The sequence below is a fragment of the Xenopus laevis genome, chromosome 1L (assembly GCF_017654675.1).
Source record: "Xenopus laevis strain J_2021 chromosome 1L, Xenopus_laevis_v10.1, whole genome shotgun sequence".
Lineage (NCBI taxonomy): Eukaryota > Metazoa > Chordata > Amphibia > Anura > Pipidae > Xenopus > Xenopus laevis.
Window position 1 is genome coordinate 106,266,971 of NC_054371.1, and position 25,158 is coordinate 106,292,128.

General features: G+C 38.9%; 1 protein-coding gene across 4 annotated transcripts in view; it reads right to left on the reverse strand.

The window, feature by feature from the left end:
- The window catches only part of tnks.S (tankyrase, TRF1-interacting ankyrin-related ADP-ribose polymerase S homeolog), a 128,408-nt gene that overhangs the window by 42,760 nt on the left and 60,490 nt on the right, over positions 1-25,158 (reverse strand). For all 4 annotated transcript variants that reach the window (XM_041582082.1, XM_041582077.1, XM_041582075.1 and 1 more), the window contains 3 exon segments: positions 10,272-10,366; positions 7,037-7,103; positions 6,540-6,726 (listed from right to left, as the gene is read on the reverse strand). In XM_041582082.1, the coding sequence (XP_041438016.1) occupies positions 6,540-6,726; positions 7,037-7,103; positions 10,272-10,366 (349 nt within the window).

A 25,158-nucleotide genomic window follows, 5' to 3' on the forward strand; every position in this document is an offset into this window, starting at 1 on the left:
AAGGAGGAGTCTCAAGAAGCAAGAGTTTGTCCTGCCTCCAGAGAGGAGCAAGTTAACCCCAGTCGTCCTGCACTGACAGGTAGGGCCGACTTAGAAAATTCATGAATATGGAAAACGCAACCTGACATGGAAAGTTAATTGATATGGAAATAAGTTCACTGTGATTTATGGGTAATGTGGAGGGGGGATGTTGTGACTCCTCCCTGTGGTGGGTATTTAAGCACGTTTTAGACACTGTTAATTAATGGCTTGACAAAGGGCCTGCGTAGCTCGAAACGTTGCCTATTGCATCTAAGTAAAGGTTTGCAAATTTTCACAAATACCGGAGTGCTGCTGCTTTATTCACTACATGTATGCGTTGCCCTGGCAGGGGGTACGGCGTGCACCCGGGGCTACAAAGAGCTTAATCCGCTTTTGAAGCACACCTTATCTACATTTACTAGATTAGCACTGTAGTATACAATCAGATTCTTCAGAACATATCTGTTATCTACTGTGTATCCTGTGCTTAAATGCTACACAGCAACTTGTTTATATAAACTATTTTAGAGTTTCTGAAGCAAACACACTTGTTTTACCAGTGCAGGGCAACAGTGCATTATACATATATTAATTAATTTGATAAAGTTTTTGGTATTATTTTTCCTTTAATGGTTCTTATTTTAAGGATGACAATTCCAACAGTTCTGTTCATTTATGTCAGAATTGCACAAAAAAAATAATTTTAGATAACATTTCTGAAAACAGACTTGACACTCAAGGTAACAGGAAGATCAAGCATTAATGGGTATTTATTAGAATGTAAGCAAACTTGTTTCTCTATCTTGTGACACCAAGACAGGATGAAGATGAATAACACAACTTCTCCCCTAAAGGTAAGTATGAATGCATTGTTTATAAACAAACACAAATAGGATATTTGTTTCAAATGGTGCCAAAGCATTTATAGCAGCATTGCTTATGTAAATAGCAATACATGAAATTGTCTCTTGCACCTAACAAGTCTGAATTGAAATGCTTTTTCTTCACAATGTTCTGGCATTGACAAATACGACTTAAATTCAATTTATAACCACTGCCATGTTTATTTGTAATGGAGTCTGAGTCAGGATTCCAAAATGGTGTCCAAGATGGCGTCCAAGATGGTGGCTCCCTGGTTCCTCGCGGACGCAGCCGTATGACGCCCACTTCTTCCCGCACTCGGATTGGTCGCCGGCGACGGAATGGGCGTCGGCGTCAATAATCGGCGCCGGCGTCGGTCGCACACGTCAGCGCGTCGGTCGCTGACGTCAGCGCGTCCGCGCACACGTTATGACGCCGATGCGTCCAAAATTGGCGCCAAACCTGGGCCTATAAGAAGGAACTCTGGGAAGTCATCAGTGCCCAATTATAGGTCTTAGCTTGCTATTCCTGGGTGTGTTCTTCTGATATTCTTGCTTATTGTGTACCGAACTCTTGCCTGGATTCCTCGACTTTGAACCTCTTCTGCCTGGACTGATATCGTTGCCTGTTTGACCATTCTCTTGTCTCATCCCTATCTGTACTGCGAACTTGGACTTTTGCTACCTTCTCCCTTGGGCCTCACTACCTCTGAGGCCTTTGGCCTTACATTATAATTGGGCTTGGACCCTTCGGAGGAGAATCCAGCGCCGCCTGATGTCGGTGGAGCGCTTCGTGGTCTGGCTTCCCGGATGCAGTCCTATGAGGTACAGCAGTCTCATTTTGGTCAAGCCCTGGAAACAATTCTTGATAAGTTGTCGGCTCTAACTCACGCTGATCCTGTTCCTGCACCTGTACCTGTGACCCCACTTCACGTCTCTGAGCCCCGCATTCCGGCTCCCCCACTCTACAGTGGTGATCCTGCAGCTTGCCGTGGGTTTATCAACCAGTGCGAGGTCCACTTTGCACTCTCACCCAGTCAATTCGTTTCTGAACGTGCCAAGGTGGGCTTCATTTTCTCCCGTCTGCAAGGAAAGGCATTGGAGTGGGCTTCACCTCTATGGGAGAAGGAGGATCCCATTATCGATAATGCCAGAGCCTTCGTTCGTGAACTTCGAGTGGTCTTTGATGCTCCGGGTCGTGCCACTGCTTCCTCCGCACGCCTGTTCCATCTTCAACAGGGAACTCGCTCGGTCTCGGAGTACGCCATTGAATTCCGCACCCTGGTTGCAGAGACTTCGTGGAATAATGACGGGTATCACGCTGCCTTTTACAACGGTCTGGCGATACGCATAAAAACTGATCTGGTGTCCAGGGAAATTCCATCCCGTTGGGAAGATCTAGTCGCCCTGGCCATAAAGGTAGATACTCGGCAGAGGGAGTTTCAAGCTGAACTCGACAGAGAGCGCTCCCCAATCAAGAGATTCCACAGGTTCCAACCTACTCTGGCTCCTCGTTTCCAAAGACCCTTCCTTCCCAACCCGGCTTCCACCTTGTCTTCTCCAAATCCTGCGGCTCATGCTTCTTCTTCCCTGCCTTCGGAAGAACCGATGCAGATCGGACGGGCTCGTCTGACCGAACAGGAAAAGCTGCGGAGAAGGGCTGCTGGACTTTGCCTCTATTGTGGTGGAAAATCCCACTTCGCCTACGAGTGCCCAGTGAAGCCGGGAAACGCCAACACCTAGGTAAGACTGGGAAGACTTACCTGGGTGGAATTGGTCCCTCTCCCCATTCTTCTGCTCAACGCTTCCTCCTTCCTGTGCAGATTCGTTTTGGAACCCAGACAATTTCTTCTGAAGCTTTCCTTGATTCCGGTGCAGCTGGGAATTTCATGGATAAAGTCTTCGCTGAAAACCACTCCATTCCCCTGCGATCTCTGGCTGTTCCTCTTCGTGCTTTGGCGATCGATGATCGTCCATTATCCTCTGCTACAATTTCCCACTCCACCGATGAACTTTCCGTTATTGTGGGATCCATGCACCTTGAAAGACTGTCCTTTCTTTTGATCGATTGTCCTTCTACTCCCATTGTACTTGGTTTGCCCTGGTTGAATATTCATAACCCAGTAATAGACTGGGCTTCGTCCCAGATCTCCCGATGGAGTTCCTTCTGCCAGCAAAATTGTTTACCCACTAAATCCATCATTAAAGTTTCATCTGTGTCTTCTAATTCTTCTTTGCCCTTGGTTTATCAAGCCTTCTCTGATGTCTTCAATAAAAAGTCTGCCGAAGTCCTGCCTCCCCATCGTCCCTATGATTGCCCCATCGAACTTCTTCCTGGAACCATGCCCCCCAGGGGTCGCACCTATCCGCTTTCTCCTTCTGAAACCTGTGCCATGAAGGAATACATTCAAGAGAATCTGCAAAGGGGCTTTATTCGTCCTTCCTCTTCCCCGGCTGGAGCCGGCTTCTTCTTTGTAGAGAAAAAAGATGGAAGTTTGCGGCCCTGCATTGATTATAGAGGTTTAAATAAAATCACAATTAAAAACCGTTATCCCCTTCCTCTCATCTCCGAACTGTTCGACCAACTCAAAGGGGCTTGTCTTTTCACCAAGTTGGATCTTCGTGGGGCTTATAATTTAATCCGGGTCAGAGAGGGAGATGAATGGAAGACCGCATTCAACACCCGTGACGGGCATTATGAATATCTTGTAATGCCATTCGGTCTCTGTAACGCCCCCGCGGTCTTCCAAGAATTTGTAAATGACATTTTCAGGGATTTACTGGGCCAATATGTGGTGGTGTACTTGGACGATATCCTTATTTTTTCCAGGAACCTTGCTGAGCATCGTCTTCAAGTCCAAGAGGTCCTTTCCCGTCTGCGGAGAAATAACCTATTTGCCAAGTTGGAGAAGTGTTCCTTTGAAGTATCGTCCATCTCTTTCCTTGGTTACATCATTTCTCAACAGGGTTTCAGTATGGATCCTGCCAAGATCTCTGCTATCCAGGACTGGCCTCTCCCCACCAGTACCAAAGCTATCCAAAGATTTATTGGCTTTGCTAATTATTATAGACAATTTATCAAGGGGTTTTCTTCCAAAATTGCTCCCATTCTCTCGCTTATCCGAAAAGGGGGTAAGCCTCAGCATTGGCCACCTTCAGCTTTGGAAGCATTCAAGGATCTTAAAACTTCTTTTTCTTCTGCCCCCATTCTCAGACACCCTGAACCATTCCAGCCTTTCTTCATTGAAGTTGATGCCTCAGATGTCGGTGCAGAAGCAATTTTGTCCCAAAGAGCGTCTACTGATGGAAAACTACATCCTTGCGCTTTCTTTTCTAAGAAATTTTCCTCTTCTGAACAAAATTATGATGTTGGAAATCGTGAGTTGCTGGCCGTAAAGCTTGCCTTAGAAGAATGGAGACATTTGTTGGAAGGCTCTTCCGTCCCTGTGACCATCTATACAGACCATAAAAATCTTGAATATGTCCAGTCACTCAAACGCCTCAACCCTCGTCAGGCCAGGTGGGCACTATTCTTCTCTCGTTTTAATTTCATTCTAACTTTTCGGCCTGGTGCTAGAAACAAGAAGGCAGACGCTCTTTCTAGAAGCTTTCTTCCTGAAGATCTCTCTTCCGTTGAACCAGAATCCATTGTACCTCCCACAAAGATCATCGCTGCTCTATTTCCATCCTTGGCCTCCCAGTTATTATCAGTTCAATCTTCTGCTCCAGTAGGAACCCCTCCTGGTGTTGCCTTTGTCCCTCCTGAACTCCGTCATTCCCTTCTGGTTCAGTCCCACAGCTCCAAGCAGGCCGGGCATCCTGGGATCAGAAAAACCACTGAACTTCTGTCTCGCCTTGTATGGTGGCCTTCCCTAAGAAAGGATGTCAAAGACTTTGTTTCTTCTTGCTCTGTATGTGCCATATCCAAGTCTGGACGTTCCCCTCCCAAGGGGTTACTCTTACCACTACCCATTCCTTCTCGCCCATGGACTCACCTATCTATGGACTTCATCGTGGATCTCCCTAACTCTTCTGGTTACACTGTTATTTGGGTAGTAATTGACAGATTCAGTAAAGTCGCACATTTCACTCCTCTTCGGAAACTCCCCTCGGCTCCTGAACTTTCTTCATTATTTATTAAACACATTTTTCGCCTCTATGGTTTCCCTGCCGAAATTGTCTCTGACCGTGGTTCTCAATTTGTTTCCAAGTTTTGGAGGTCCCTGTGTAAAGCCCTTGGTGTTTCTCTTCAATTTTCTTCTTCATACCACCCACAGTCTAATGGAGCAGCAGAGAGGGTGAACCAGGCCCTTGAACAGTTTCTTCGATGCCATGTATCTTTGTGCCAAGACGACTGGGCGGATCTGCTTCCGTGGGCTGAATTCGCACATAACAATGCCTTACACGTGTCTTCTGAAAAATCCCCTTTCTTCTGTATGTATGGTCTTAACCCTTTGGCTTTTCCTCAGGACCTATTACTCACCAATGTCCCTGCCGCCAATGACCAAGCTGCCCACATGTCGGCCATCTGGCACGCCACGGTTGTCAATTTGGAAAAAAGTTCCTTGGTCCAGAAAAGATTCGCGGATCAAAGAAGAATCCCTTCCCCTCTGTATGCACCTGGTGACAAGGTTTGGCTTTCCACCCGGAACATTCGTCTCAAAATCCCCTCTCCGAAACTTGGTCCCAAGTTTATTGGTCCCTTCTCCATCTCTGAGATCATCAATCCGGTGGCTGTCCGTTTACAACTTCCCTCGGAAATGCGGATTCCAAACGCCTTCCATGTCTCCTTGCTCAAACCTGCAGGTACTTCTTCTTCTTCTTCTTCCTCCTCAGCTCCTGTCTTGGTGGACGGTCATCAAGAATTCGAGGTAAAGAGAATCCTGGACTCCCGAATTTCGAGGGGCACCCTACAATACCTCATTGAATGGAAGGGGTTCGGCCCTGAGGAGTGCTCCTGGGTAAGAAGTGCAGATGTCCATGCTCCTCTCCTGGTCCAAAAATTTCATCGGCAGTTTCCTTCTAACCCAGGTGGTCCTGAGGCCCCCCCTAGGGAGGGGGGTACTGTAATGGAGTCTGAGTCAGGATTCCAAAATGGTGTCCAAGATGGCGTCCAAGATGGTGGCTCCCTGGTTCCTTACGGACGCAGCAGGATGACGCCCACTTCTTCCCGCACTCGGATTGGTCGCCGGCGACGGAATGGGCGTCGGCGTCAATAATCGGCGCCAGCGTCGGTCGCACACGTCAGCGCGTCGGTCGCTGACGTCAGCGCGTCCGCGCACACGTTATGACGCCGATGCGTCCAAAATTGGCGCCAAACCTGGGCCTATAAGAAGGAACTCTGGGAAGTCATCAGTGCCCAATTATAGGTCTTAGCTTGCTATTCCTGGGTGTGTTCTTCTGATATTCTTGCTTATTGTGTACCGACCTCTTGCCTGGATTCCTCGACTTTGAACCTCTTCTGCCTGGACTGATATCGTTGCCTGTTTGACCATTCTCTTGTCTCATCCCTATCTGTACTGCGAACTTGGACTTTTGCTACCTTCTCCCTTGGTCCTCACTATCATCTGGTGGTGTATTCTTATAAATGCCAATAAAAACTATTGAAAAGAAAAAAAAAAGCTTTTTCTGACAAAGATGGAACCAGGTTGAACTTACAAGACAGCCTTTCTTTGAGCTCTGGTGTAGGAGCCATATCAACAGCACTTTTTCCATGGCAGTTGACTAATGTTGGATCGGCACCGTGGCTTAGCAACAGAGAGCAGACTTCCACTCGATTCTTAGATGCAGCTTCGTGTAATGGTGTGAATTGCCAAAGATCCATGGCATTAACACAAGCCCCGTGCTGAAAAATAACCAAATGTGTTCACCAGACATTATGACAAAAGCACTTAAATTACAAGGAAACAAACTGGTAAAATATAAATAGTTGTAACAAAGCAAATACATGTGCTAGCATTTAAAATTACTTTATCAATTAACCTATATTCCTAGTCTCTTGAACTGTACTTTAATAAGCTTCAGTCTTTCTTTACCGCTGCCCTGCAAAGCTATGTTAGTGTAATGTTCTTTTACTACAGTGTACAATCAACAAATCAGAATTACATTTACATTGAAGATAGTACTATAAAAATCATACATACATACGTACTCACCTTTAGCAGCAATTCAGTGACTTCAAAGTGTCCATAGGAGCATGCATTGTGCAGAGGCACCAGCCCTCTAAGTGTAGAAAAATATATAAAACTCTTGTGAATGAAATTCAAATAACAAAATATTGATTTTTCTCTTGCTAAGAATACCTATAGCAGTACACATCTATCAGTAATATTAAACTTTGATGGGTTCAATATTTGCTCTATAATTAAAAGCACAGATAAAACAGCTTAGTCTAATATAGCATTAAAAATGACTTTAAAACTGCTACCATTAGATGCAAAAAAATGAAACACAAATAAAGCAAAAATACCCTCAGCAGCAATGTCCTTTTTTTAATTTTACAGCTCTTATTCATTTTATACAGAGTATTTATTAAAGGGTAAAGTGTCGCTAAAGTCTCCCTCTGATAAATACACCCTTACAAACAACCCTATTGACATGAACAGACAGCTGTTGAATGCCCTTCTGGTGAGCTCTATTTTTGCCATTCAATAAGCCCCATTTGGGGTTATGTAAGAAAAGGCACCAAGTTTGCCCAGGAGTAGTAACCCATAGCTACCAATAAGATGTTTGCTTTTAAACAGGTGACCAGTAAATTCTACCTGCTGATTGGTTGCTATCTGTACCTGCTCCTGGGCAGTTCCATTAGAGTAAAAAAATAAAGAACTGGCAGCTGTCAAGCTGACAAGGTAAAATAAAGCTTCATAGAGACGTCCAGCTTCTGACACCTCTGCAGTTCAATTGCTCCCAACAGCTTATATTTCTTTAAAAAAAATCAGCCTAGGGCTCAGTCAGAAGCAATTTTGGGTATCTGAAATTGGAGTCACCAAAAATGTACCAACTCCGACTCCAAATAACTTTAAATACAAGCACGGAAAATAATAGAATCAGATTTAAGAGCTTCTATAAAGGAGAAAATGGCAGAAGCATTTCTGTTTCTAAGAACAATACTTTAGTTAATGGTGGATTGTATTTAACAGCTATATGCTGGGTTCCATTAATGTATACGTTTTTTATGTTTTCCAAATTTCCAATTGGTTTTTGTTTTATGTAGTTTAACTTTGAATTTTTTTAGAAATTCTTTATTTTAAATTTGCACATCTTCATAAAACATTCAGTATGCGATTGTATAGGTCTTTTTTATCTGCCTCTCCGTGTGCATTGATAACATGAACAATAAAATGAAAATAAAAGAACAAGAAAGATTATACCATTTGTTTATCAGAATGCATTTCTATATAAAGTATTATAAAAAAAAAAAAAAGCACATGAAAAAGATAAAGATGTATCTATTTGATTTTGTTTTAGAATTACCAAAGGATGTGGTTTATATTTTGAGCTTTAGCAGTGATTAAATGCCTTGCATGTTATGTACTTAACTTCTTTCAATCAACATGGAAAACTAGTATATTAAAGGATAAGTAAACCTTTCAAATAAGTGAATGTAAAATTGATGAGGGTTCTATTCTAAGCACTTTTGTAATTTACATTCATTATTTATTTTCTTTTGATTCCAAGATATTAAGGGATACATGTACTGTTAATATGAATGAATTTTGTTACAACAGCGCCACCTGCTGGTCAGTTTCCCACCAGTCTGACCACCAAGTAGTCAAGGAAGTTGTCAGGAGAAAGAAAGAGGCTGATGTTCTTCTGCTTAGGAATAAAATTAGAAACCTTTATTAAATCTTTCCTAAGTAGAAGAACATCCGAACAGGAAGAAAGGAAGAGGCTGTTCTGATGTTCTTCTACTTAGGAAAGATGTGAGAAAGGTTTCTAATTTTATTCCTAAGCAGAAGAACATCAGCCTCTTTCTTTCTCCTGACAACTTCCTTGACTACTTGCTGGTCAGACTGGTGGGAAATTGACCAGCAGGTGGCGCTGTTGTAACAAAATTCATTCATATTAACAGCACATGTATCCCTTAATATCTTGGAATCAAAAGAAAATAAATAATGAATGTAAATTACAAAAGCGCTTGGAATAGAACCCTCATCAATTTTACATTCACTTATTTTAAAGGTTTACTTATCCTTTAAAGCAGTGATCCCCAACCAGTAGCTCGTGAGCAACATGTTGCTCTCCAGCCCTTTGGATGTTGCTCCCAGTGGCCTCAACGCAGGAGCTTATTTTTGAATTTATGGCTTGGGAGCAAGTTTTGGTTGTATAAAAACCAGGTGTACTGCCAAACAGAGCCTCAATGTAGGTTGACAATCCACATAGGGGCTACTAAATGGGCAATTACAGCACTTATTTGGCACTCCGAGAAAATTTTTCATGCTAGTGTTGCTCCCCAACTCCTTTTAATTCTGAATGTTGCTCACGGGTTCAAAAGGTTGGGGATCCCTGCTTTAAAGGAACAGTAACAACTGGAATTAAATCCAGGCTTTGACATTTCATTCCTGAACCCTACATTTTTTAATTTTTTAAAGCTATTCCTTAGTGGATTTGTTTAGAGTCTGAGATGATGCCAGGTCCATGTTCGGATGAGCTTCAATCTTCTGACAGATGGTCTCGTGTTATCCTTGAGCACCCTCTGGTACAATGAAGAATTCATAGTGGAGTTTATGATGGTGAGCTGCCCAATCCCTGACACTGCACAGCAGCTCCAAACCATAATATTTCCACCATTATACTTTACAGGTGGTATCAAGTTCTTCTGTTGAAACTATTTTTTTGGGGGGTTTTAATTCTGATACAGTGCCAAATTACTATCTTGGTAAGTAGGTCAGATGTTTGAAATATTCTCCATTTGAATATGATCTTCCAGATAGAATAATTGATGTTGTCAATTGTTTAGCAGTCTTTTTAAATTATTTTCCAGACTTATAGGCATCTATAATCTTATTTCTAAAGGCCAAAGAGAGCTCTTTCAGTCTAGTCCTTGTGATACCACAGATTTCAACAGCAGAGCAAACCAAATAAAAAATCTGGGGTTTAAATAAGACAGGTTTTTCCAAGATTCACTTTACTGATATTCTAATCTGCCCTGGATCTAATTTTAGATATCTGAGCTAGAGATAAATGCAGTTTTAGGGTTGTACAGACTTTATTACACAATGCATAAATGGATAATGATATTTGCTCTACCACTTTTAGCAATATTTTGGAATGAAGATTAAAGGTCAAAAATTGCGTGGAGTGTACTTACTTTTTCACATCATGTTAGATAAGTATATTACCTATTAATAACATTTTAGTTAACATAGGAATAACTATTTCCCTACTTACCCTTTATCCTTTGCATGAACATCGGCACCATGTTGAAGCAGAAGCTGGACAATCCGTACCCTGTTGTAACCGGCTGCAAGGTGTAAAGGCGTAGACTAGAACAAATAAAAAAAAGACACATGTCCTTAGGAAGCCTGTGATTTAGAAAATTACTAAACAAAAGTAGTCACCTGATTATTACACCTTATCAAACAGAAATACACGGTTCATTTTTCCTTATGCTTGTTCACACTATAGATGAACCTACACCCATATATTTATGCAAACACATTTATTTATTAATTTACACAGGTCTCTGGGTAGAAAATCATCTTAATAAACTTCACATATTTCCTTGAGAGACATCTGCCCACCTCGGCAAATTTGATCTTTATTTAACTTACCTGTGCCAGCTTGCAAAGCAAACTAATGCTATTGCTTATTTTATGGAGTGAAACAATACAAGCAAATGTAAATCAGGGTCTATACAGAATGTCCTGTTCTTATGGTTAAAGGAGAACTAAACCCTAAAAATTAACATGGTTAAAAATGGCACGGATACTACAGGGCTGATTATTAAATTCTGATGCTAATTGCACTGGTTTCTGAGTTGACGTAGTAATTATCTTTATTAATTACTAATCAGCCTTATAATGTGACATTTTTATTCTGTGTACAGTATATTGTTAATAGCAGCAGCACAAAGCATGTACAGTAAATCAGCAGAAAAGAAGATGGAGAGATACTGGGGCATCTTCACTGGCATAGATCGTCCCTGTTAAAGGTTGTGTTTACCTTGGACTGGTAGAGAAGTACAATATTTCTAGCCTACTTCTTTAGTTAGGCTTTAGTTTTCTTTTAAAGGAGAATTAACCACCCCCCCAGTACTAAAAGCCCCCCTCTGTGTGCATTAGTCAAAAAGGTGCCCCTGAGCAGCAGAGCTCCTTGGCACCATATTCTGCCTGATTGCATACTTTAGGGTCTCTTCGCCGATATGAAGCCTGAGGGAGCATGCACAGTTGGGCCTAGTCAAGAATCGACTCAACTGTGCATGCTCCAACAGGCTGTCGGTGGTGAGACCGGAAGAGAATGCAGTCTTGCAGAATATGGTGCCAGGAAACTCTACTGCGCTGTTCATAGGTCAGATTTTTTTTTAAGGGGCACCTTTTTGACTAATGCACAATGCGGGGAGGGAGAGGGGATGGGATTGATGACAGGCAGTTAAGGGGGGCTTAGTTCTCCTCGAGCAATAACAATATCTACAAAAAACAGATAGCAGGTCTGTTTCAGCTATTTTAAGGATTTGACCATCACTGACATGTTTTGTGTGTTTGGATTGCTATGGACCGCAGCAGGCAATGGTTTAAATGCAGTCAATTTGCAATTACCCAAGTCCAGCAACTTGTATTTATTAGAGATGTCCCTCATTTTTTAGTTGATCTGGCAAAGGAAAAGGAAAGGTGACATCACTAGGGTTTTGAAAGCTGTTAGGTATAGTTATTCTAGTCACATACCTGCTACCCCAGGCTGGCAATCCTCTTCTCCTCCAAAGGAGTGCCATCATCTTTTTCCTACAGAAGCTTGGAGTATGCCCAAAGCAAAAATCAGCAAATATCTATACTGTGCATGCAGTTGCCAAGGAAGGCACAGCAATGCTTGCGACACCAGAACAATAGGGAGGTGCAGCACTTTTCTGAAAAGGAAGAGCACCAGCCCAAAGTAGCAGGTAAGTGACTAGCTCGTCTTTCCTTGCCCTCTGGGGCAGGGACTGATGTGATGTATAATCTATGTAATATAGTGCAGACTATATCAGGGTTATATAGTTAAAGGATAATAATAACAACAACAACAAATCATACTCTGTATTGTACTAATCATTTGTTCAACTAAGCTGACATTTTCAACATTTTTGTCTCTGAATATGAGTGGGACTTTGTGAGGACATCTTTGACAGAAGTGAGACCAGAGATCACATAAATGAGATACAAAGGACATAATTAAAAGGTAAACACTAAAAACAATATTGCTGCTCTGTGCCATGCATTTTTACTGCTAGTTGTAACCCATGCACTAATTCCAAATTTAGAAACAAATCCTTTTGTATACCCCTTCATATACCTCCATACACTAATCAAATTCATTTTGCAAATTTTACATGTAATTGCTGGTTATAAAGGAAGATTCTCCTGAAGCACTGACAATAAAAAAAAAAAACACTCAATGCAACAAGATAAAGCTTTTAAGTGAAGACCTTAACAAGGGAAAAATTTATTCGAAGTATCACGTTCTTTTAAAACCAATTGCATAACTGAAGACAAGTTTAGCCTTCCATTAAGTAGATGATAGTTATTTGTTCATTTCAGTGGTATTTTTTTTTTTTACGTGTCTGATTCACATGCTATCCCACCTTCTAAAGGCTGACAAGCTACAGACTCGAATTACAGGATACGTGGGTGTATCAGCACATAAAGATGGTAAAGAAATCAGGAGATGCTACATAAGCTACTGCATATTGTGCGTTCCCACACTTTCTATTTTCATTTACCCACTGTACTATTTGTGAAATTTTAGATTTATATTTAAAGAAAATGAGCTAACAAGTATTTAAAATTACATTAATATTACAACAGCATATGTTATATAGTGTTCATTAAAATTGTCATCACTATCCACTGTACAGGTTTTTTACAGATTACAGATGTCTGCTAAAGGATATACAGTTAGTGGGGTTGATTACATTAATCTAGAAAAACACATAGGAAAGGTGCAGCTATCTTTCTCTCATGCTAAGAGTACCTAACAGTTTACAGTGATGTTCAGTTCAGTAAGAGATTACAATAAATACATCTGTATCAAAGTTCACTTTCTTGACTGGTCTCAATTCAAATTAGATTTATTTTATTTCTGGAAGCTAAAAATTAGGGATGCACGAGATTCGGCCAAATCCTCGTGCCTGTCCAAACAAAAACCTAATCTGCAAATGCAAATTGGGGGCAAGAAGGGAAATTACTTAAATTTTTGTCATAAATAAAAGTAAAAAATTCCATTTCCCATCGGTCCCTAAATTGCATATGCAAATTAGGATTCGGTTTCAGTTCAGTATTCGGTCGAATCTTCCATGAATGATTCAGGAGAATACCAAATAGTGGATTCGATGCATCCCTACTAAAAATGTTGCTTATTGCTGGACAGGGAAATAAACATTTCACAGACACTTGAAATACATAAAATTATTTAAATGAGTAAAAACTAGGACAGAAAGATATTCTTAAATTGGCATAGTTGCCAACTAAAAACAGAGTTTATAGACTGAAGGTTTTATCTAGGAATGGTCTCCAATGGAATTACACAGAAAAAAATGCATTAGTTTAATCTGGCAAAGTAAAGTTAAAAGGAAACATTAAAACAATGTACCAAGAGGCTACGGCTTTCGAAAAGGCAAGTAATAAGTTATGGTCTGAGGTTGCTGAGGTGCCCAGGTTTAGGTCTCCCAGGAAGACTACAAGGCACACCCTCCCCTATAATCCAACTGTGAAATAGTTGTGTGGTCTCCAAAGTAAATATGCAAATATGTACTTGAGTCACTACAACTCCAAAAAGTTGGAAATCATAGGTACTAAACTGTTTAAAAAGCCAAAGCATAGAAGAACATCTATAAACTATTTTGGATAAAAAAATGGATATTTTTAAACCTGGTTCATCATTTTCTAAATATATCTATTGCTTAAAGACCTTTAAACGAAGCCCGCTATAAAAAGACTCTAAATAGCTGAATTTCCACCTGAATAAAAATGGTTGTGCTAAGAACTATTTTCAAGTCCCCAGAGCATTCCAAAATGCCAGAAAGCATATTCTAAAGCAATGACAATTTATATTTAAACAACTGGAGATTTTTTACAGTGAAAAAATATAAAAGTGAGATAAAATAATAAAACCTACACTATCATCTATTCAGAATCCTCTTCACCAAATACGCCTATATATATATATATATATATATATATATATATATATATATATATAAAAATATATATATATATATATATATATATATATATATATTTATAAAATACATGGTCCAGTGAATGAACTACTGGCGGCATCGACTTTCCTTTTTTATGCTATGTCCGTGGCAGACAATGGGTCTATTAAATCAATAATGTATTCTTAAAAACAGTATAAAACTATAAGTAAAAACCTTAGCTGCAATTGATGACAAAACAAATGTCTACTTAAATATAACAAAACTGGTTTAGGAAGAAAAATGTGCTTCTAATTAATGATGTTAATGCAATGGAAAGTGGCCTATTAAATGCTATTAAATGGCAGTAACTAAAACTAATGTAAGGAAAAGATTGCATTTTCTACACTGTACAGTAACTGAATGGTTTAGGTACTACAAAGTCAATTTGCTGTAATTACTTTTTTTTAATAAATGATACCAACATTATGGTGCTGATTTATAAAACATCAAACTATGGAATCTTAAATAATTCCCAGCAGTTCTCTGTGCCCCTTCTGATTTTATCACTATGCTTTTTTTTTAAATTCAAGTATACTATTTAAAATCACTATAGGATAATGAATTCTGAGGAACTTTCCAGTAAATATTAAAGGGGCAGTATACCCCTTGCTCAACATGAGTTCAATGAATAAGGCTTGCTTTGAAAATAGTTTTTCCTTTTATTTCAATCATTAAAAAAATAATGATATTTGTTATTTCATGCGCTACACAGGGCAAACAGGGAAACTGAAACCGCTGCATATGTTTGGTCCTTGTTAGGTAGAAAATTAGATTATCAGTATATAACCCCACCCTTCTTTCTGTTTTGTTAACAGGAGTCCATTAAGCAGAGTAATTAGGTATTTACTAGTAGTCTTATTTGGTCCTACCTTGCAAAAAACATTTAATAACTTTAGTTTCCCTGTTTAGCTCAAAAAAAGGTCTAATAAAAAAACCATAGAAATAGAACAACAAATTGAATTAAACAGTACGCAAAATGTACGTTCAGCACAAAACCTATTTATTGCACTCATGTTCAATAAAATGGTATACGGTCCCTTTAATTAAGAGGCTCTGATTTCCCTGAGGACTCACTGATACCACTGAAACATGTTATTAGGAATCAGCTCTGTTTCAGATAGCACCTATTTCTTTGTACAAAGCTTTAAAAAAAAAAAAAAAAAGACACTGTTTATAATAGAAGCCATGTTTGCCGGGATTAAAGATGTACTCGCAGGACACACCTATAAACAAAGGACACTCACTTCCCCTTTACATAAAAAGGCTTATTAACAATTACTACACTGATACTTGGGAGACACTTCTGGCAAATGTATCAAAAGTAATACTTATGCCATGACAATATCCCATTTTATCAAATAGATTATATAGGGTATAGCTAAGATGAGTATCGTAACTAATTACTTGGACAGGAAAGCCACAATAGCCTAGGTGAAAGGTTCAGCATCTTCTGCACTATAGCTGAACCCATATTTAAAAATGTGATCTTTTGTCTTTTATTGAGTAAAACATATTTGTATAAGAGCAGACTTTATCTTGCATCAGAGAGTGCTTATTGCTGGAGGCTAATATGTATTGAACTGATGACAACATATTACACATTACCACTGTTGTGAATAGAACCATACTGACACCATCTGCTGTAGCTCCTGCAAAAAGACTGGCAGCCCTTTTTGATCTCATGAGAATTGTAATGCAGAGTATTTATTTTTCACTATAGTAATGTCATCTCAGGTTAAGAAATGTAAAGGCTTATTGAAATAGGCTTCATATTGGGACAAAATGACTCCCATCACCACAGATAAATTAGAACATTTCCACAACATCATCTCTGATTTTTTTTTTTACGAGGTCCATGATGGGCTTCTGTAAACACTCAACGATGACAAATACCATAGAAAAAAACCCTTTGCTTTCTCTGCCACTCTGTATATAGGGTAAATAGATTAAACCAACACCACAGGTGGCTTGGGATTCCAGATGTTTCCAAGGAGACAAAACCTCTCAGCTCCAGACATACAAGTACATGCACATTGGTTGCCAAGTATGTGTGTTTATTTTAGGGGCATTTTCGGTTTACCTAGGAAAACTATACATATCTATGTATATATATATATATATATATATATATATATATATATATATATATATATATATATATATATATATATATATATATATATATATATATATATATATATATATATATATATATATATATATATATATTCTTTTAAAATATGACTGAACATGCATCTAATTATACACCTGCATTGGTATATGGTTCTGAATATATAAAAAATAAAAATGTTTGCATATATTTCTCAATATTATGGTGATTTTTTTTATGGAGATTCCTAAACTGCATAGGTAACAAAACAGTTTCAAAACACCCAAAATTCAAACAGAAAAAAAATTAACTCCCATCTATGACCCAAAACCTTTCTCAGTTATCTCCCCCCAAAGGCTTTTAGGTACAGAATTCTGTAATATGGAAGTCAAAAAACATCTGAATATTCATATACATATTCATATGGGACTTTTTGGGATCTTAAAGCTTATACATTAAATTCTTATATTCATGTCTGACATCGGTCCATGCATACAAAACTCATCTTCAGCAGCAAATATAGATCCTGAAGAATTCAAAATAGGTAAATAAAGACTAGAAATGCTTAACTACCAAACAACACAATTTTGCAAGTCAGGATTTTGAATACAGAATGACTAGTCTTTCTACTCAAACCTACAAAACAGCTAATTTTTGCAAAACTGAAGAAAAAAAGAACGTTATAGATGACTTTGATAACAAGCATGCAAATGATTGCCCAAACTATGCAGCATGGACAGACCACATATAACAAATATGACATAAAATGGCATAAATGTTTTTTCAAAAGCAAGTTAGCCCACTAAATCATATACTTTTGGAATTGCCATAATCATGTGCATTCGGCCAAACCGAATCCAAACCCTAAAAGTCATGTCACTTTAAAGTTCTGTATGACTGAACACAACAATTCTTTCTTTGGAAATTGATGCAAATGTTTAATTTTCTCAAAACTGAATATGCAAAAATTAGGATTTAGATTCAGTTTGGGAATCAGCCTAAACTTTTGTGGATGCTTCAGTATTTCAATAAATCCAAAAATTTGTGTTTCAGTGATATTAAAATGAGTATATTTTATCTGCAAACTTTTTTAAATTAGTATTTATTACACATGGTTTAGATAAAAAGTCATAATAAATATAATATGATTGCATACCTCTAGTTCCTGGTTTTTTGAGCAATCAGTATGGTAATGTTTGCTGTGAACCTCCCCTAAGCTGTGATTTTAAAGAAAATCCTACTTAAAATACTGGTTTTGGCATGTATGAGCAACAGCACCAGGTTGAGGGTTTTACCTACTAAAAGTAATTAACTTGAACTCCTGGACATCACTGGATTCTGGGGTTCCTCCTTTTTAATGCTCTGCCAGGCCTTTACTAGTCTTCAACAAATTAGAAAAAAGTTGTCTCTGTCCAAATATTTACTGACCTAAAGGTGAATGCGAAAGTTCTTAATTAAACAAGATGTGCTCTTCATTACCATTCTTTATTAGTACAGGTATGGTATCAGTTAGCTGAAAACCCATTATCCAGAAAGCTCTAAATAATGAATAGGCTGTCTTCCCATAGACTCCAAATTATTGGAATTTTTTAAAAATATTTCCTTTCACTCTGTAATAATAAAATAGTAGCTTGTACTTGATTCAAACTTAGATATAATTAATCCTTATTGGACGCAAAACCAGCCTATTGGGTTTATTTAATGTCTACATGATTTTCTAGTAGAAAATCCAATTTACGGAAAGATTAGTTATCTGGAAAACACCAGGTTCCGAGCATTCTGGATAACAGGTCCCATACCTGTATGTCTAAAAAAGAACCAAGCCATTATGCTATCTGTTCCCACAATCGCTGGAATAAACAAAATTAACTTTATTGTTCTCCACCTTCATCTTGGCCCTTGCAGTGTCCTATTCAAAGTCAACAAGTTCGCTTCTAATGTACATGCGCCCATTTGCAGATTTATGTGTTCCAAACAAAGAAGAGGAAGTGATGTGGGCCATGATAGTCCCTACAAATAATCTTAGGGTATGTGGGTTTTTTTATTGTTATACATAGGGGTACAGTAAGGTTTTTGCACTTTTCAATGCAATTTGGGAGGGACCTAGTTGCCAGTGTAACAGTGGTGATATGATGCAAATCATAGCAAAGCAAGGTTCTGAGCAGCAGCCTTTACTATCAAAGCTGCTGTACTTGGAAAGCAATTAATGAAAAGTTGTTCTGAACTTGACAATGCAGCAAGTAAATTACGCTGTATCTAACTATTGAGGTAGAAGTCACATTTCCTCTTCTGCAGTAAAATCATGCTAACGATTAATATCAAATACCTGGTTATTACTCAAGGTTTGCCCCCTAAGGGTTAGGACTCCACGGACAATTTCTGTGCGATCCGACGCGCTGTGCAAAAAACGCAGGCGTCACGTCGGATCCAACGGAAATAAGGTAATAGCAATGTCGGAGGGTGTCGCAACGTTGATCCAACGCGACACGACTGTCGGATGCAGATGCTGAACACTGCATCTGCATCCGACAGTCGTGTCGGATCAACGCTACGACTTCATCCAACATTTCCATCTCTTACCTTATTTCTGTTGCATCCGATGCGACGCCTGAGTTTTTGCGCAGCGCGTCGGATCACGCCGAAATCGCCCGTGGAGTCCTACCCTCAAAGTTCATAGTTTCTGGGCAGCAACAGGCAGACAGAAAGTAATTAAGAAGTTTACAGCTACATTTTAAAAAAAGACTTGTCACCCAGACATAAAAAGCTGTAAAAAACACATTGCAAAACATAAAACCCAAATTAAAACATTCATTCCTGTTATAAACGCGTTTAAAATATCTCAGCTGTCAATCATATATTGCCTTCCTCCCCCATGCTTTAGGTATAGCAATTATTTTTACTTTCCATTCTGAACATTTTATGATATTTATATAATAAAATATATTTATATTCCACCTCTCTACTCACTGGGGCTCATTTATAAACACAAATTTGCACCTTGGCAGTAACCCATAGCCACCAATCAGTGATTAGCTTTTTTCAGCCACCTGCAAGTAAAGTAAAGATCTAATTGGTTGCCATGGGTTACTGCCCAGGTGCTAAATTGCCCAGTGTTTATAAAACAGTCTATAATTGCATAGCCTGTGCATCAGGTCCCCCATTCTTATACATACAAGAGATTTTCAGATGATGCAAAATTTGTCTTGATAAGCATTGTCAATATGGTGCCTTTACTTGCTTGCGGTGATTTTGTTTTTTAATTCAACAACTAAAGGAAACAAGATTAAAAGGTCCAGGACAACTGCTCAAGTGAATTTATTTGTGTTTCACAGCGCTCCCCAACACAGGAGGAACATCGGAAAGACAAACACGGCGCAAAGAAGGCCCCAGACAGAGAGAGTTATCCGAAAAGGAATCGCAAGCAGATCAGGTAAATAACCTAGTTGTGAATATCTCTACGGTTAACCTGACTAAGGCTGAACTCTCTCTGTTAAATAAAGGCTTAAACTTTGTACCTACATATACTCTGGATCCCATAGAGTGGGAGATTGACTTTCAAAAATTCATTAGGGGTCTAAAACTTAAACATTACTTTGCTAATATGTCTGATATTAAGTTAAGCACTACAGATATCACTACTGATGTTATAATGACCAGCTTTAAGAAAAAAAGTAATTTTGTACCTGAATCTACTAATGACTCACTTAGAGCGTTTGAAACTATTGTGTCTTATCAAGTTAGGAAACTATGGGATATAAATACAAGTAACATGGGGCATAGCAATTTATCATTCACCGAAAGGAAGGCCCTCACCTCACTTAAAAATAATAAATCTATTGTAATCCGTAAAGCGGATAAAGGGGGTGCTACGGTGGTAATGAATAGAATGGATTATATGACAGAAGCATTGCGGCAACTATCAGTGCCAGACCACTATGCCTTAATTGATTTTGACCCAACCATGACTATTAAAAACGAAATTGATAAATTTGTCACAGATGCATTTGAAAATGGGGTTATCACTCCAAATGTAAGAGAGTTTCTCACAACTGAGTATCCACGGACGCCTGTACTATACCTTCTTCCCAAAATCCACAAAGCACTGGTTAACCCTCCGTGTAGACCAATAGTGTCAGGAATAGGATCTGTTTTAGAACCATTGTCGAAGTTTGTGGATAAGTATTTACAACCGCTTGTAAGTGAAATACCTACTTGTTTAAAAGACACCACAGACTTACTATGCAAATTGAATGGAATTAATATCGAAACCAGATACCATACTATGTAGCATAGACATACAAAGTCTGTATACATCCATTCCACAGGAAGAAGGTATTAGTATAGTGGAAGAAGTGCTCCTGGATACTAATCTCTCACATCACTTAATTTACTTTATCGTAGATTGTTTGGCTATGGTTCTACATAAAAACTATTTCAGGTTTGGGAATGACCACTATTGGCAACGCCAGGGGACCTCGATGGGTGCTGCGGTCGCACCGTCCCTCGCCAACTTGTTTGTTTACAACCTGGAGAAAAAATTGTTCCTAGAAAGTAAATTTAAGTCATACATACAGGGATATTTCCGCTATGTAGATGATATCCTGGTGTTATGGAAAGGCCCATTACAGTTGTTTGAAGAAATGATATCAAATGCAAATGAGGCCCATAAGACCATTAAATTCACAACAGAAGTTGGACTAGACACACTAAACTTTTTAGATGTCCAACTTAAAATCATAGGAAGGCAAATCCATACCAGTTTATACCGTAAACAAACTGATAGGAATAATATCCTTCATGCTACTAGCTATCATGCCCCAAATGTCATCAAAGCTATACCTAAAGGGCAGTTTCTGAGAGCCCGGAGGATCTCATCAGACAGCAGCCAGTATATAGAAGCAGCTGATAACTTAAAAAACAGATTTGCCAATAGAGGTTATAGTCAAAAATCCATCAAAAAACATGCTCAAGAAGTGTTACAAATAGACAGGGAGAGTTTGCTCACCTATAAAAAGAAAGGAAAAACAACATTAACCCCGTTGGTCTCGACATACGGTGCACAAAGTAGAGGCATAGAACAAATCATCCGTAGATACTGGCCAATAGTCTTACAAGACAAAATCTATAGTAAAATACTCCCAGAGTCAGTAACGTTCAGCTATAAGAAAGGGAAAAGCATTAGAGACACCTTATGTCCAGCTGAAATTGAACCCATCAAAAAGGATACACAGAGATTCCTTGGTAAACCAAAAAAAGGCACATTCCCGTGCCTAAATTGCATTTGTTGTCCATCAATTATAAAAGGGGATAAAATTAATCATCCTACCAGAGGTACCCCACTACAAATCAATAGCTATGCTACTTGTGAGTCACGCAATGTAATATATCTTTTGAAATGTCCATGTGGCATGGTCTATGTTGGACAAACCACAAGGGCTGTAAAAGCTAGAATAAAGGAACATCGGGGCAACATTCGTAATTATAAGAAAGATACTTATACTGATACTTCGGTGTCTAGACACTTCACTGAAAAGAAACACAATGTATCACAATTAAAATGGCTGGTACTGGAAGTGATTAGAGCGCCATCTAGGGGTGGAAACTTACTCCAAAGAATCCAACAAAGAGAAATGTATTGGATTAAAAAACTAGATACGGTTATACCTAAGGGTCTAAATGAAAATTGGAGTGTTAAATGCTTTCTATAATATTAATGGCTGTTTATCCCCTTTCGCAGGCCTTGAAATTTTGCCCATTCAGAAATATTTGAGTACTTCTAATGGTAAAGTATGGGTTATTTTTCCGCTAAAATTTGTAAAATTTGAAAAATTTGAAAGTGTGAAACACAAATAAATTCACTTGAGCAGTTGTTCTGCCTCTCAGGCTCTTCCTTGCCTAAATCTTATTGTTCCAGTTTGAAGTGTACCCAGGTGGAGGTACTTAACAAGGATTGAAGCCGACGAATTGTATGCAGAAGGGTTACAGGTAACAGTCACCAGACTGATAAGATTAAAAGGTCGCCTTTATAGGAAAATTGTTTTTACCTCCGGAGATACAAGCTAATTGAGGAAACACTCCAGTTGGGGAATTATCAAACTGCTTTCATAAAATAGAGATTTTCTATCCTACATAGAAAATATATTATTTCTGGGGGTATAATAGTATATGCTGGGAGGCAGTAAGTATTACAGTTATGCCATTACAAACAGGTAGAGGAGTACAAATTATAGGTAGGAATAGGTTTTATAGTACCTTTCAAGAGGCTATGAGAAATCATTGGGACTACACATCCAATGACATTATAACCTGCCTCTGAGCTTTTACGATTTATGGTATGGGCGGGCAACTGAAGGTATAAGTAAAGTTGTCGCTAGCCAGACAGTAAGAGCAAAGCTTAAACATTAGGGCAAGGCAGTAAAAAATTCAGAGATTTGGGGGTGAGGGAAGCAAAAGGAAACTAATTATACATACATCCCGTAAAAGGGAACTATTGTAAAAAAGTACATTAATATAAACTTCATCTAATGAAGATCATCAACATAAAAAGTCAGGTTGACAAGAGGAGTATAATGAAGAGCAGGGCCGGAACTAGAGGTAGGCAGAATAGGTACGTGCCTAGGGCCCAAAGCTGGGGGGGGGCACCAGGCACGTACCGTCTCTGTCACCTACCTCAAGTCCGGTTCCCTTCTCTGCCCGACAATCTGTGGTATTTTACAATTTTTGCGCTTGTGCGCATGCACAAAAACTCTAATCAGCGCATGCGCACACGAGCGGCAATTCGCGCATGCTCACGCGAGTGGCAATTTGCTCATGCGCACGCTAAGCTGGCGCCGCGACTGGACGGCTTGCCTAGGGCGTCTGGCCATCGCGGCCCGGCTCTGATGAATAGCCCCTCCAGACTGACTGGTCTGTGTATTGGGGCCTGGGGACAATTTTTAAATGTATGGTCAGCTCAGCTTGCCAAAAAACATGCTGCTTATGTTTTGAATGTTCCAGCAGATTTACAATTCATTACATAAGCAAATTAACATTTCAACTACAGGTATGTAATCAATTATCCAGAATGCTTCAGATCTAGGGTTTTATGGATAAGGGATCTTTCTGTAATTTGGATAACCGTACCTTTAATTATGTAAACATTAAATAAAACCTAATAGGATTATTTGGATACCAATACAGTTCAAGCAGCTTAGTAACCCTCAAGTACAAGGTACTATTTTATTATTACAAAGAAAAAGGAAATCATTATTAAAAATGGACTCTATGGGAGAAGGCCTTGCTGTACTTCGAAGCTTTCTGAATAAGGGGTTTCCGGATAAAAGATCTCATACACATAATAAAAGAAATGTAACTCTAAGCAAATTTCCAGTATGCATTAAAATAGTTGAAAAATATTTATGTTATTTGTTAATGTAAGTACCTTTGAAAGTAGTTCGTTTGTCTCACACTATTCCCTCCTCTCTTTTTTCTGACTCCTGTCACAACAATGCAATATTATATCAGTATTCAAATACCTCCAGACAAAACTCCAAATCCCACAATTCCACAATAGAATAATGAGAATACAGACAAATACTGTAGAATGCAAGGCATTGCGGGAATTGGCATCTTGGCTGAAGGACAACAACATTTTTTTATGTCATTTCTATTGTCAGGCAAAATGAGAAGGAAATAGCAGAGAGAAAGGTTTTAATTTCAGTAAAACACTAAAGGATTTGCCATGCTCCCGATTTCAAACATAATGTGTCATTTTTATTCTATTTTATACTTTATTCTACAGGTCTTAAAGGAACAGTAACGTCAAAAAATAAAAGTGTTTTAAAGTAATGAAAATATAATGCAGTGTTGCCCTGCACTGGTAAAACTGCTGTGTTTGCTTCAGAAACACTACTGTTGTTTATATAAATAAGCTGCTGTGTAGCAATGGGGGCAGCCATTCAAATGAGAAAAGGCTCAGGTTACACATCAGATAGCAAATAAGCTCTGTCTGTCTAATGGTGTTATCTTTTATCCATTAGTTATCCTGTGCCATTTAGCCGTTTTTCAATTTCCGCCATTGCTCCCCAGCAGCTTGTTTATATGAACTATAGTAGTGTTTTTGAGGCAAACAGATCAGTTTTACTAGTGCAGGACAACACTACATGATATTTTCATTACTTTAAAACACTGTAATTTTTTGGTGTTACTGTTCCTTTAAGAATAAGATATGGCTATATGACAGCTTAACGAAGAACTAAGGCTTAACTAAAGAAGTAGGGTAGATATGCTACACATTGGGGCACATTTACCTAGGGTTGAATATCGAGGGTTAATTAACCCTCGATATTTGACCGTCGAAGTAAAAAGTCGAAGGATTTACCGCTATTCCTACGATCGAACGATCGAAGGAATAATCGATCGAATGATTCAAAGGATTTTAATCCATTGATCGAAGGACCTTCCCCATAGGCTAACATTGGCCTCGGTAGGTTTTAGGTGGCGAACTAGGGGGGTCGAATCATTTTTTAACGAGACAGTACTTTGACTATGGAATTGTAAAATAGTTGAACGATTTTTAGTTTGAATCGTTCGAAGTCGAGGGTCGTAGTCGAAGGTCGAAGTAGCCCATTTGATGGTCGAAGTAGCCATATTCGACCATTTCGAAATTCTAACTATTTTTCCTCTATTGCTTCACTCGAGCTAAGTAAATGGGCCCCATTATGTTTGGAGCTTCTGTACCTACAACCACAATCTGTGCCTCCAAAGATGTCCCCAGATTCATTACAATTATAGAG